The 14,397-nt window shown below is 42.1% G+C and overlaps 1 protein-coding gene across 2 annotated transcripts in view; it reads left to right on the forward strand.

Annotated features, from left to right (window-relative positions):
* ppp1r37 (protein phosphatase 1, regulatory subunit 37) overlaps nt 1-14,397 on the forward strand; it is an 84,725-nt gene extending 70,328 nt beyond the window's left edge. For both annotated transcript variants that reach the window (XM_061878650.1, XM_061878651.1), the window contains 3 exons: nt 3,362-4,664; nt 4,743-4,824; nt 13,424-14,397. In XM_061878650.1, the coding sequence (XP_061734634.1) occupies nt 3,362-4,664; nt 4,743-4,819 (1,380 nt within the window). In that variant the 3' untranslated portion in view covers nt 4,820-4,824; nt 13,424-14,397. The remainder of the gene's footprint in view (nt 1-3,361; nt 4,665-4,742; nt 4,825-13,423) is intronic.

A 14,397-nucleotide genomic window follows, 5' to 3' on the forward strand; every position in this document is an offset into this window, starting at 1 on the left:
GCAGCTGTAACACCGCATTCACCGCTAATACTCATACTTGCCAACCCTCCTAATTTTCCCGGTAGACTCCCGAAGTTTAGTGCCCCTCCCGAAAATCTCCCGGGGCAACCATTCTCCCGAATTTCTACCGATTTCCACCAGGACAACTATATTGGGGGCTTGCATTTAAGGCACTGCCTTTAGCGTTCTCTACAACCTGTCGTCACATCCGCTTTTCCTCCATACTAACAGCGTGTTACATAATATTTGTGGCTTTTACACACACACACACACACACACAAGTGAATGCAACGCATACTTGGTCAACAGCCATACAGGTCACACTGAGGGTGGCCGTATAAACAACTTTAGCACTGTTACAAATATGCGCCACACTGTGAACCCACACCAAACAAGAATGACAAACACATTTCAAGTGAACATCTGCACCGTAACACAACAGAACAAATATCCAGAACCCCTTGCAGCACTAACTCTTCCGGGAAACTTCCAGCAAACTGACCAATGATTAACGTTTTATTCATGCATTTTCTCGTGCTACTTCAAGGCTTGAATGATTGGTTCATTCATTACTGTTATTTTATTTTCAAATGTACTATTAGCCTGTGGAAAAATGTTTATATTTACCTCAGAAGATTGCAAATAGAAAAAAAGGCATTACCTTTTTATGTAAATTTTATTTGATATGCCATTGATATTTTTTTAGATTATTATTACTATTATTTGAAACTGGATTTTGCATGTCACTAAAGTTATATAAGCCTTGCTTGTTCAATATTTAATGCAAAACTTGTTTGGGTTCCTATTAAAAGGTTAATTTGTTCAACCTTGGCCCGCGGCTTTGTTCCGTTTAAAATTTTGGCCCACTCTGTATTTGAGTTTGACACCCCTGAATTAGAGGATTCAATAATGGGCTCGAACTAAGGCTGGGCAATATGGCCTTTTTTAAAAATCTCGATATTTTTAGATCATATCGCGATACATGATATATATTTCGATATTCTGCCTTGGCCTTGAATGAACATTTGATGCATATAATCACAGCAGTATGATGATTCTATGTGTCTACATTCAAACATTCTTCTTCATACTTCATTAATACATGCTCATTTTAAACTTTCATGCAGAGAGGGAAATGACAACTATGTCAATTGCCCAAAACTGTATTTATTGAACAATTAAGCAGTGGCACAAACGTTCATGTCATTTCCAAAACAGAAAGTGCAAGATTGTCAGAGACATTTTAAGTGTCAAATAAAAATGAGCTGCATAATAGGAAATTAAATAGTATTCGTCCTTCGCTATGTGGTAGGTTACTACAGACGTTATTAAATTCTGTTGTTGACTAGTTTTTTCATACGGCGTTGATGTGGAAGTTTACCTCAGCATTTTGATGGTGTGGGCGTGTGGCACCGAACGGAGATGTTGCTATGCGGAGTAAGCGCTCTTCATTCTCTAGCAGGTGACGTTTCAAATGATGCTACATATTAGCAGTAATGCTACTATTTTATAGCAACGCGTTTGGTCCACACTTGACAAATTACGGTTGTCTGTTCGACATATTCCCACTTGAAGCCAAACCACCGCCAGACGATGGAACCCGTGCTGTTTTTCTTGGGTATTAATTTTTCCTTCATTTGTTACCAGATTCGCACCTTCTTTCTCTCCTATCACCACTCGCATGGCTCCGCTAGCATCACAGCTAACGTTACCCATGCTGCTACCTCCCTGCTGGGCGAGGGCGTCTACGTATGTGACGTATGACGTGACAGTATGTGACGTGTGTAAGAAGGTGCGCTTACTGTCTGTGAGAAGGGGAGACAGGAAAAAGAGAGAAGAGTCTGTAGTGTAATGCCAGCAGCTAAAAGCAACTGCGTGAAAACGTATACGAAAATATCACAATATAAATAAATAAATGATAAATGGGTTGTACTTGTATACTGCTTTTCTACCTTCAAGGTACTCAAAGCGCTTTGACACTACTTCCACATTTACCCATTCACACACTGATGGAGGGAGCTGCCATGCAAGGCGCTAACCAGCACCCATCAGGAGCAAGGGTGAAGTGTATAGTCATCTTTTATATCGCACAGAGACAAACCCACTGTATATCGATATATCGCCCAGCCCTTAGCTCGAACTCGATAATTTCTTAACGAACATCATCCGTAGTTACAAGTCATGTTTGATTGTGTCATGGCTACTACCCTGGGTATTTGCTGTCTCTTTATCAGCTTCATAACCCTACTTTCTTCGACTTTGCTTTCACGTTGGTAATAGAAAAATCGCCCCAAATTGTTGTTTTTCCTGAAGCAATCATGACCAGGATTGTGGCAGGTAATGATGTCGCACGTTTGCGCCACGTTTTGAATTTACCGTATTTTTCGGAGTATAAGTCGCTCCGGAGTATACGTCGCACCAGCCGAAAATGAATAATAAAGAAGGAAAAAAACATATATACGTCGCATTGGAGTATAAGTCGCATTTTTGGGGGAAATTGATTTGATAAAATCCAACACCAAAAATAGACATTTGAAAGGCAATTTAAAATAAATAAAGAATAGTGAACAACAGGCTGAATAAGTGTACGTTGTATGACGCTTAAATAACCAACTGAGAAGGTGCCTGGTATGTTAACGTAACATACTATGGTAAGAGTCATTCAAATAACTATAACATATACAACATCACTCCTAATCAGTAATTCCGATGAAATCTTCTTCCTCGATGTCGCTTCTAAACAACTCTGCCAACTCCAAAGGAATGCGCCGCTTCCTCTTGTCGTTTTCTGCTGCATATTTCACTACGTCCATCTTGTAATCTGCAGTACATGATATCTTTTTCGGTGCCATTTTTGTTCAGCCCTTCTCAGTTTTTATAAGTTACCACCAACGATGAAATGATCCATTTTAATAGCTACGGCAGTAGCATATAGCAGTTAGCATTCCATGACCCACAATGCACTTCTGCCATGACCCTCTCTCGCCGAATTCTTATTGGTTGACGTGTGTGTGACGATTGCTGACATTTTCTTCGTCTCTTCCGCCAATTAGAAAATTAACATTATTTAATATTTTACAGTAATATATTAATAATATCACACAAGTCGCTCCGGAGTATATGTCGCACCCCCGGCCAAACTGAAAAAAACTGTGAAAAATACGATCCTAAAGAAAAAAAAATACTTAAGCACATAGTCTTGCATTCAGCCATGTCAATAAGTAATTCTGATTCCAGCAAGACCCACAATGCAGTGTGTTTCCACAACACACTTCCAAGCCCCGTAATTCACCACAGAAGCAAATAAGATACAAAAGTTTGTTTTTGATCTTGAAGTCAGTTTCTGTATTTTGTCTCCCAGGTGAAGAGCTTCATTGAGACCCAGCGTGGGCTGCTGGCTGAGATCCAGAATGGCTGCAAGAGGAACTTTATCCTGGCCAAGGAGAAAGAGGAAACCGATCAGAAGATGAGGCAGTCGGCATCCATGGCTGAAATTGCCACTGAAGATGGAAAAGGAGAAGAAGAGAAGGAGGAAAGCAAAGCAGCAGGGGCGCAAGGGGACAAAGAGGAGGACATGGGGACAGTTAGTGAAGGACAGCCGAGCAGCCAGTCAGCGGCGAACTCGGAGACGCAGGTTCCTCAAATTAACATGGACTCCGACTCAGACACTGAGGATGAGGAGGACGTTGAGGTTATCACCAAGTCCTCCTCTGCATCAAATCAGATTGCTCCTCAAGTCCAATTGTTGGGCGAAACCACGTCCAAACACACGCCCCCGCCTGCCTCTCCCGGAACAAACGTTGTATCTGAAATCCCCATCACAGACGCCTCAGTCCCTCCGGGCACCCCTCCCTCTCCCGGCCGCTGCATATCCGTTTCAAGTCCAGGGCGGGGTCACAAGATCTTCATGGTAACTCGGGTGGAGAGCCCACCTGAGCCGCAAATAGGTGAGGTCCCATCTCCCGGTCTGAATACTTTACAAACAAGCACAGCCACTGCAGAGGCGCCGCCCGCATCGCAAACACAGCAGGAGGTTGCGAAGCAGAGTCCTCACGTCCACAATACGACACTGAATCACACACTAGAGCCCCCGCCCACACAGAACGTCATTGCCAGCACTTTAGACACACATCCGACACCAGCCTCGCCTTTATCAGCTTTACCTGCACAGGATGCAGCCAATCAGCCGCCTGAGGATGCGGCGCGCCACACTACAAACACTCCGCCCGAGTCGCCCAGTGAGGAGCCTGCTGAAGAAAAGGAGAAAGAGGTTCCTTTAATGGAGGAGGAGAAAGACACAAGCGGAAACACCAAAGACAGAATGCACCCATGTGCATTGCAAGGCTCAGAGACACAGAACAATACTGAAGACGATAAGCCCACACTTAACTCATCCACTGCAACAGAGGAGTACAGCCAGAGTCCACACCCGCACAAGGGACCTAAACAGGAAGTAGATCCGCCTATTCTCTTTAAACCGCCCACACCGGAGGACTCTACCGACGAAAGCTCTACAGACGAGGACGAGTGTTTGGCCGAGGTTCTGACCGACGAAGAGGGCGAGGTCGCAGGTTCACTTCTGCCCAACGGCCTGAAGCAAGAGTTCTCTCTCCACCTTCTCGACACAGAGAGCCCCAAACCTGGCAGCTGTGTGATGGAACACGGTATTTGTGAACTGCAGGATGTAAGTTTCTCAATGCAGAAATGTTCACGTGTTTGTTTTGTTTGTACTGTTTTCATAGTGAGTGTCAGCTGCACACAAGACCTGGAGGAGCTGCTGCTGGAAGCCAGTTTGGAGACTGGGAGAGATGCACCGTGAATAAGGTCTGCATTGACAACATGCACGTTTTAATTAATGCTTGTTAACCACAATCAAGGATGTCTGGTTAAATGCTTCTTATAGTCTTTTCAATACACACTACTGATTTGCCATGGCTAGATTCACAATTTTTGTGTTAGTAGTATATGCACAGTGTGCACTTCACATTCTTCATATAGAATCCACGTGTGCACCAGATTCATTATTCTGCTTATTTCCATCTGTAGTTTTAATTAGGGGTGTCCAAAACGTTTACACTTCCAGTACCAATACTGAAGCCTTAAGTTGAATGGATCCTATACAATATCAGCACAAATCATACATACCGCATTTTTCGGAGTATAAGTCGCACCGGAGTATAAGTCGCACCTGCCGAAAATGCATAATGAAGAAGGAAAAAACATATATAAGTCGCACTGGAGTATAAGTCACATTTTTTGGGGGAAATTTATTTGATAAAACCCAACACCAAGAATAGACATTTGAAAGGCAATTTAAAATAAATAAAGAATAGTAAACAACAGGCTGAATAAGTGTATGTTATATGACGCATAAATAACCAAATAAAAATGTGCCTGGTATGTTGATGTAACATATTATGGTAAGAGTCATTCAAATAACTATAACATATAGAACATGCTATATGTTTACCAAACAATCTGTCACTCCTAATCGCTAAATCCCTTGAAATCTTATACTTCTAGTCTCTTACACGAATGAGCTAAATAATATTATTTGATATTTTATGGTAATGTGTTAATAATTTCACACATAAGTCGCACCCCCGGCCAAACTATGAAAAAAACTGCGACTTATAGTCTGAAAAATAAGGTACTTGATCAAGGAAAATGACTGCAACAGGAATCGATGGTAGGTATGGAAAACCCTAACATATTTATTATTAACTGTCTAGAATGGTCTTATGCTGTCTTTAAGTTGAAGTGTTAATTGTTAAATAATTATTAAACACCAATCATTCTATTTGGTGTGTTAAAAAAATGTTTACGTACACTGTGTAATAGTGAAAAATACAGACAATTGTCAAACAAATGTGTTTTGTTAAACCACTAATGGTATCATAAACTAGCCGGTGGGGTTCTTGTTGTTTAGTTTTTTTTGCTTTGAAAAAATGTATTGTTAGCACTTTTTGGATGGTTATTTAGAGCAGTGGTCCCCAACCACCGGGCCGCAGAAGAATTTTTTACTCATTTTTATTTAAAGAAAATATATATATATAAAAAATGTTTTTATTTATTTATTTATGTTTTTTATTAAATCAACATAAAAAACACAATATACACTTACAATTAGTGCACCAACCACAAAAACCTCCCTTTTTCATGACAAAAACGTCCCTTTTTCCTGACAAGGAAAAAGGGACGTGAAAAACGAATTGTCCCCCCCGGGCCGCGGGACAATTTGTTAAGCGTTGACCGGTCCGCAGATACAAAAAGGTCTGGGACCACTGATTTAGAAGGCTTTATGGCTGGAATAGAGGACTTCCCATTGACTCCATTGTAAGCGGACTCTTATTTACGTTTATTTACAAGTAAAATGCAATAAAAAAAACAAATACATCTGTCTTGTCTCTCGTAATGATTTTAAATGATAGGCAAAATAAAAAAATAAAGTGTAGTTCCCCTTTAATTATTAACAAATTAGGTTAAACTCGTGACATAAGTTGAATGATGAGGACACGTCTGTCACCGGATGAAAATTTCAAATTAGCTTCTGCCTCTCAGACTTTGTATCTGTAAGTAATAAGCAACTATAATTATTTGATGCAAGTTTATATTGACAAATGTTGCATTTTAGACTGCAGCTTTTTGACATGGAGTGGCCGCATTGGACAAAAAAATTAGTAAGGTATCGTGTGTGTGTGTGTGTGTGTGTGTGTGTGTGTGTGTGTGTGTGTGTGTGTGTGTGTGTGTGTGTGTGTGTGTGTGCGTGCGTGCGTGCGTGCGTGCGTGCGTGCGTGCGTGCGTGCGTGCGTGCGTGCGTGCGTGCGTGCGTGCGTGCGTGCGTGCGTGCGTGCGTGCGTGCGTGCGTGCGTGCGTGCGTGCGTGCGTGCGTGCGTGCGTGCGTGCGTGCGTGCGTGCGTGCGTGCGTGCGTGCGTGCGTGCGTGCGTGCGTGCGTGCGTGCGTGCGTGCGTGCGTGCGTGCGTGCGTGCGTGCGTGCGTGCGTGCGTGCGTGCGTGCGTGCGTGCGTGCGTGCGTGCGTGCGTGCGTGCGTGCGTGCGTGCGTGCGTGCGTGCGTGCGTGCGTGCGTGCGTGCGTGCGTGCGTGCGTGCGTGCGTGGACATAATGTCATGGGTGTCTTGAGTTTCTAATAATATCTACAACTTTTATTTTGAATGTTGGTCACAAAAAACATTCATGAAGTTTGGTTACTTTTATGAATTTATTATGGGTCTACTGAAAATGTGACCAAATCTGCTGGGTCAAAAGTATACATACAGCAATGTTAATATTGGCTTACATGTCCCTTGGCAAGTTTCACTCCAATAAGGTGCTTTTGGTAGTCATCCACAAGCTTCTGGCAAGCTTCCTTTTGAATTTTAGACCACTTCTCTTTATAAAATTTTTGCAGTTCAGCTAAATTTGTTGGTTTTCTGACTTGGACTTGTTTCTTCAGCATTGTCCACACGTTGAAGTCAGGACTTTTCGTAGGCCATTCTAAAACCGTAATTGTAGCCTGATTTAGCCATTCCTTTACCACTTTTGACCTGTGTTTGGGGTCATTGTCCTGTAGGTTGTCCTGAAGAATTTGGAGGTAATCCTCCTCTTTCATTGTCCCATTTACTCTGTAAACCACCAGTTCCACTCGCAGCAAAACAGGCCCAGAGCATAATACTACCTCCACCATGCTTGACAGTAGGATGGTGTTTCCTGGGATTAAAGGCCTCACCTTTTCCCCTCCAAACATATTGCTGGGTGTTGTGGCCAAACAGCTCAATTTTTGTTTCAGAACGTTCCTCCAGAAGGTCTTATTTTTGTCGATGTGATGTGACAGAGGAGCGGTGACTGTGTGGTAGGTGTTTCCCTCCTGAGAAAACAAAGAAATGTCCCTTTTGCTGTCTTACACAACTCTCCAAAAAACACCGCCATTTTCAGTGCTAACGAGCGGTTGCCATACATCCACTTCCTAAAGGTGTGGTGATGTGAGAAGTTTGAAAGATCTTGTGGACATGAAATATGCAATGAGGCATAAGAACGAAACTTAGGGAGAACTCCAAAACACATGAACTCCATGATATGATGTGAGTGGATTTTAAAGAAAGGTATATACACAAGTCTGAAATGTAGGATAGGGCAGATTTAGTGTAAAAAAAAAAAGATATATTGGTTCAACTGGCGGCCCGGGAATGACACCATACCCCGACGTCAGCTTAAAATTTGGAAAACAAACATTTTTGCTTCAAAATTTTAAGAACAGGCGAGAGCTCATGTTGTATAGAGAAACTTTGACCACTGAAAACTCATTCACATCTTTTGCATTGACATTGTAACCTTGCTGCTGTCCAAACTTGTCATAAATGAGGTGTTCCTCTTTAAGTCCTCTCCTTTTTGTCAGTGACACATTTTTTTATAATGTGATGAATGTAACTGAAGTGTTGTTTGTTGTTTACTTTTCATGGAGTCATTTGTTCAACTCCTTTAGTTATACCAGTGGTGTTTCTCAAAGTTCCATTGTAGGTCCTCTCTTTTTGAGACTCACATTTTGTCTTCAAAAACTATAATATAGATGATCCTTGACTCGCTTTTTTTTTGCAGAGCGCTCCTGTAACTCTGACGAAATAAATAGACGGAAATCAAACGTCAACTGTCCAGTGGTCCTCTGGAACAGTGGTTCTCAACCTTTTTTCAGTGATGTACCCCCTGTGATGCCCCCTAATCAGAGCAAAGCATTTTTGGTTGAAAAAAGGAGATAAAAAAGTAAAACACAGCACTATGTCATCAGTTTCTGATTTATTAAATTGTATAATAGTGCAAAACATTGCTCATTTGTAGTGTTTTTTCTTTAACTATTTTTTAAAAAAGATATAGCGTATTTCCTTGAATTGCCGCAGGGCATATAGTATGCGCCTGCCTTGAATTACTGCCGGGTCAAACTCGCTTCCAAAACTAATTAGCGCCTGCTTAGTATTACTGCCTGGTCAAACTCGTGATGTCACGAGTGACACTTCCCCTGTCATCATTTTCAAAATGGAGGAGGCTGATTTCAATACCGGTAATTTGAAATCGCATGAAGAGAAGAAGATTAAGAGTTATTATTTAGGATTTAGGGTCCAAGCTTACATCACACTGTGTGTGTTTCGATTTGTCGAAGACTCCTGCTTCACACAGAAGCACAAATTCTTTCATAACACGGACACACACATTTTTAGTTCACACACAAACTGAAAAAACACAGACACACACGACAACTTGGACGCACAGATTGTTTTAAACACACACACACCAATCTAAACACAGACATGTATCTCGAGATGTTTTGTTTACACACACCCAAATATAAACACAGACACACATATTGCAACTTGCACGCACAGATTGTTTTAAACACACACACATATCTCAATATGGACAAACAGATGTTTTGTTTAAACGCACGCAAATCTAAACACAGACCCACACATTGCAACTTGGACGCACATATTGTTTTAAATACACACACATCTAAACGCAGCCACACAAATCGTAACACAAACACACATTTTGTTTTAAACACATAAATCTAAACACAGACACACATCTCTCAACATGGACAGATTTTTTGTTTACACGCACCCAAATCTAAACACAAACCCACACATTGCAACATGGACGCACGGATTGTTTTAAACACACACAAATCTAAACGCAGACACACAAATCGCCACACAAACACACATTTAGTTTTAAACACACACACATCTAAACAGACACACATATCTCAACATGGACAAACAGAAGTTTGGTTTTAAAGGCACCCAAATCTAAACACAGACCCACACATTGCAACTTGGATACACAGATTGTTTCAAACACGCACAAATCTAAACGCAGACACACAAAACGCCACACAAACACACATTTTGTTTTAAACACACACCAATCCAAACACAGACACACATATCTCAAGTTGGACCGACAGATGTTTTGTTTACACGCACCCAAATCTAAACACAGACCCACACATTGCAATATGGACACAGATTGTTTTAAACACACACAGATCTGAACGCAGACACACATATATCAAGTTGGACGGACAGATGTTTTGTTTACACGCACCCAAATCTAAACACAGACCCACACATTGCAACATGGACGCACAGATTGTTTTAAACACACACAAATCTAAACGCAGACACATAAATCGCCACACAAACACACATATTGTTTTAAACACACATACATCTAAACAGACACACATATTTCAACATGGACAAACAGAAGTTTTGTTTTAAAGGCACCCAAATCTAAACACAGACCCACACATTGCAACTTGGACCCACAGATTGTTTCAAACACGCACAAATCTAAACGCAGACACACAAAACGCCACACAAACACACATATTGTTTTAAACACACACAAATCCAAACACAGACACACATATCTCAAGTTGAACCGACAGATGTTTTGTTTACACGCACCCAAATCTAAACACAGACCCACACATTGCAACATGGACACACAGATTGTTTTAAACACACACAAATCTGAACGCAGACACATAAATCGCCACACAAACACACATTTTGTTTTAAACACACGCAAATCTAAACAAACACACATATCTCAAAATGGACAAACAGAAGTTTTGTTTTAAAGGCACCCAAATCTAAACACAGACCCACACATTGCAACTTGGACCCACAGATTGTTTCAAACACGCACAAATCTAAACGCAGACACACAAAACGCCACACAAACCCACATATTGTTTTAAACACACACAAATCCAAATACAGACACACATATCTCAAGTTGGACAAACAGATGTTTTGTTTACACGCACCCAAGTCTAAACACAGACCCACATATTGCAACATGGACGCACGGATTGTTTTAAACACACACAAATCTATACGCAGACACACAAATCGCCACACAAACACACATTTTGTTTTAAACACACATACATCTAAACAGACACACATATCTCAACATGGACAAACAGAAGTTTTGTTTTAAAGGCACCCAAATCTAAACACAGACCCACACATTGCAACTTGGACGCAGAGATTGTTTCAAACACGCACAAATCTAAACGCAGACACACAGAACGCCACACGAACACACATATTGTTTTAAACACACACAAATCCAAACACAGACACACATATATCTCAAGTTGGACGGACAGATGTTTTGTTTACACGCACCCAAATCTAAACACAGACCCACACATTGCAACATGGACGCACAGATTGTTTTAAACACACACAAATCTAAACACAGACACACAAATCGCGACAATTTCCCCATTATTTTGAGCGAGGATGAAAGATTCGTGGATGAGGAAATTTAGAGTGAAGGACTAGAAAAAAGGAAAAAAAAAACAGGCGAGAACAGTGGGAGCGATTCAGATGTTATTAGACACATTTACTAGGGATTATTCTGGAAAATCCCTTATCTGCTTATTGTGTTACTAGTGTTTTAGTGAGATTAAATTGTACCTGAAAGTTGGAGGGGTGTGTTGACCGCGAGTGTCTCTGAGGGAAGTCACGCAGCTGCAGCAGGACGGAAACTCCGCTGATGTCTCCGGTAAGAGCAGACTTATTTCCACAATTTTCTCACCGAAAACTGCCGGTTGACATATTCGCTTGACCGCTCTGTTCCATAGTAAAGCTTCAACTTCGGGAATTTCAAACAAGGAAACACTGGCTGTTTGTGTGGCTAAAAGCTATAAGCTTCCCACCTCCATTTTTTCTACTTTGACTTCTCCATTATTAATTGAACAAATTGCAAAAGATTCAGCAACACAGATGTCCAGAATACTGTGTAATTATGCGATTAAAGCAGACTACTTATAGCTGGGATCGGGCTGGAAAATAATGTGCGCTAGAACCCGAGACATCAAACGCACGCGTCATCATACCGCAACGTTTTCAACACAACACTTCACGGGAAATTTAAAATTGCAATTTAGTAAACTAAAAAGGCCGTATTGGCATGTGTTGCAATGTTAATATTTCATCATTGATATATAAACTATCAGACTGCGTGGTCGGTAGTAGTGGCTTTCAGTAGGCCTTTAAAAATGGTATTTTGGGTGATGATGAACAAATGTGCATGCTTTTATTTTTGGGCAGGAGCTGAGATGACTATCTAAAAGAAAAATTAAAAGAATGGCACAATGCAACCTCTTTTCATTGAACACAGACAACAGAGATCAGTCTCAGAGAAGTGTGTCATGAGTCAGGGTTGTGATTTAAGCAGTCATAATGGTTGCTTTTTCCACATTTTTAATCTCATATTTTAATTTTCCTGAAGGAATCAATAAAGTACTATCTTATCTATTTCTCCATCCATCCATCCATCCATCATCTTCCGCTTATCCGAGGTCGGGTCGCGGGTGCAGCAGCCTAAGCAGGGAAGCCCAAACTTCCCTATCTCCAGCCACTTCGTCTAGCTCTTCCCGGGGGATCCCGAGGCGTTCCCAGGCCAGCCGGGAGACATAGTCTTCCCAACGTGTCCTGGGTCTTCCCCGTGGCCTCCTACCAGCTGGACGTGCCCTAAACACATCCCTAGGGAGGCGTCCGGGTGGCATCCTGACCAGATGCCCGAACCACCTCATCTGGCTCCTCTCGATGTGGAGGAGCAGCGGCTTTACTTTGAGTTCCTCCCGGATGACAGAGCTTCTCACCCTATCTCTAAGGGAGAGACCCGCCACACGACGGAGGAAACTCATTTCGGCCGCTTGTACCCGTGATCTTATCCTTTCGGTCATGACCCAAAGCTCATGACCATAGGTGAGGATGGGAACGTAGATCGACCGGTAAATTGAGAGCTTTGCCTTCCGGCTCAGCTCCTTCACCACAACGGATCGATACAACGTCCGCATTACTGAAGACGCCGCACCGATCCGCCTGTCGATCTCACGATCCACTCTTCCCCCACTGGTGAACAAGACTCCTAGGTACTTGAACTCCTCCACTTGGGGCAGGGTCTCCTCCTCAACCCGGAGATGGCACTCCACCCTTTTCCGGGCGAGAACCATGGACTCGGACATGGAGGTGCTGATTCTCATTCCGGTCGCTTCACACTCGGCTGCGAACCGATCCAGTGAGAGCTGAAGATCCCGGTCAGATGAAGCCATCAGGACCACATCATCTGCAAAAAACAGAGACCTAATCCCGTGGCCACCAAACCGGATCCCCTCAACGCCTTGGCTGCGCCTAGAAATTCTGTCCATAAAAGTTGTGAACAGAATCGGTGACAAAGGACAGCCTTGGCGGAGTCCAACCCTCACTGGAAATGTGTCCGACTTACTGCCAGCAATATCTATTTCTCTAGGATACAAATAACCTTCTGCAAATTATTTTTGAGTGCTCTTTGTATTAACAAACATCTTCCCTCAAATCATTCATTCCTACTTCTTGTGTCCCTCAGGTCATCTGAGGACAGGAGACGTCAACTCTCTCTGTCGCATTTCTCCGACTTTACCCACCAAGTGTCCGAGCTCTAAACGATCCAAGCAAGTTCCTGAAGGACATAATCAATGTGACATCACTACATTAACTGAACACACAGCGTGTGTGTGTGTGTGTGCGTGTGTGTTACCATGTTGTCATCACTACTCCTTCAATCTTCACAGGATTGGGGCATAGAAGAAGAAAAAAAAAACACTAACCAAAGACCAACCCTTTTGTCATGTTTGTGTGGACTCCAGGATACAGAGACACTAATGGAAATAGTCCTCCCACCTGCTTTGACGTGGTCATAATGAAGACTTCACTGTTTGTCCTCCTGCTCCTCTGGTGTGCTTAAAAACTTTCAAAGGGACCTTTGCCAAAGTGACCTCGCTATCGTCTCGTCTGTGTGTCGCTTTGGCCCCCTCAGGAACAAACTCCACCCAAATCGCTGGCGTCAGGTTTGTTAATCATAGTCTTTACAACACGTTCAATTCCATAGAACTTTTTTTTTGTTTGTTTTTTTTCTTTTGGCACCTTTGACAAATCAAGTATTTTCTATTTATTTAATGGATATACAAGTGTTTTGATTTAAGCCCCATTTGATCTTTTTCACTTATTCTTCAAGACCCCTCTTTATTTGATGTATATTTCAATAATTAGTTTTTTTGAAAGGGGAAGTTTGGAATGGTTGACTTCCGATGCTGTCGGTGTGCCGCTCCGCCTGCTGGCTACCAGAGGGCGCTGGCAAACTGCAGGCAAGTCCAATAACATATTTACTGCACCCAGCAGACCATTCTAACATTGCTGTGCTGCCCCTTAATTACTGTAAATGCTTTCATTTTTAGACATTTTTAAAAAATCGTTAACTTAATTGAACTGTGCTGGTAATCACAAAGATATGTATGCAGGCAAAAGTTGCTCCATTCCCAATAAATGCATGTCATGGCTCAA

Source organism: Nerophis ophidion, linkage group LG18 (genome assembly GCF_033978795.1).
Source record: "Nerophis ophidion isolate RoL-2023_Sa linkage group LG18, RoL_Noph_v1.0, whole genome shotgun sequence".
In the NCBI taxonomy this organism is placed as follows: domain Eukaryota; kingdom Metazoa; phylum Chordata; class Actinopteri; order Syngnathiformes; family Syngnathidae; genus Nerophis; species Nerophis ophidion.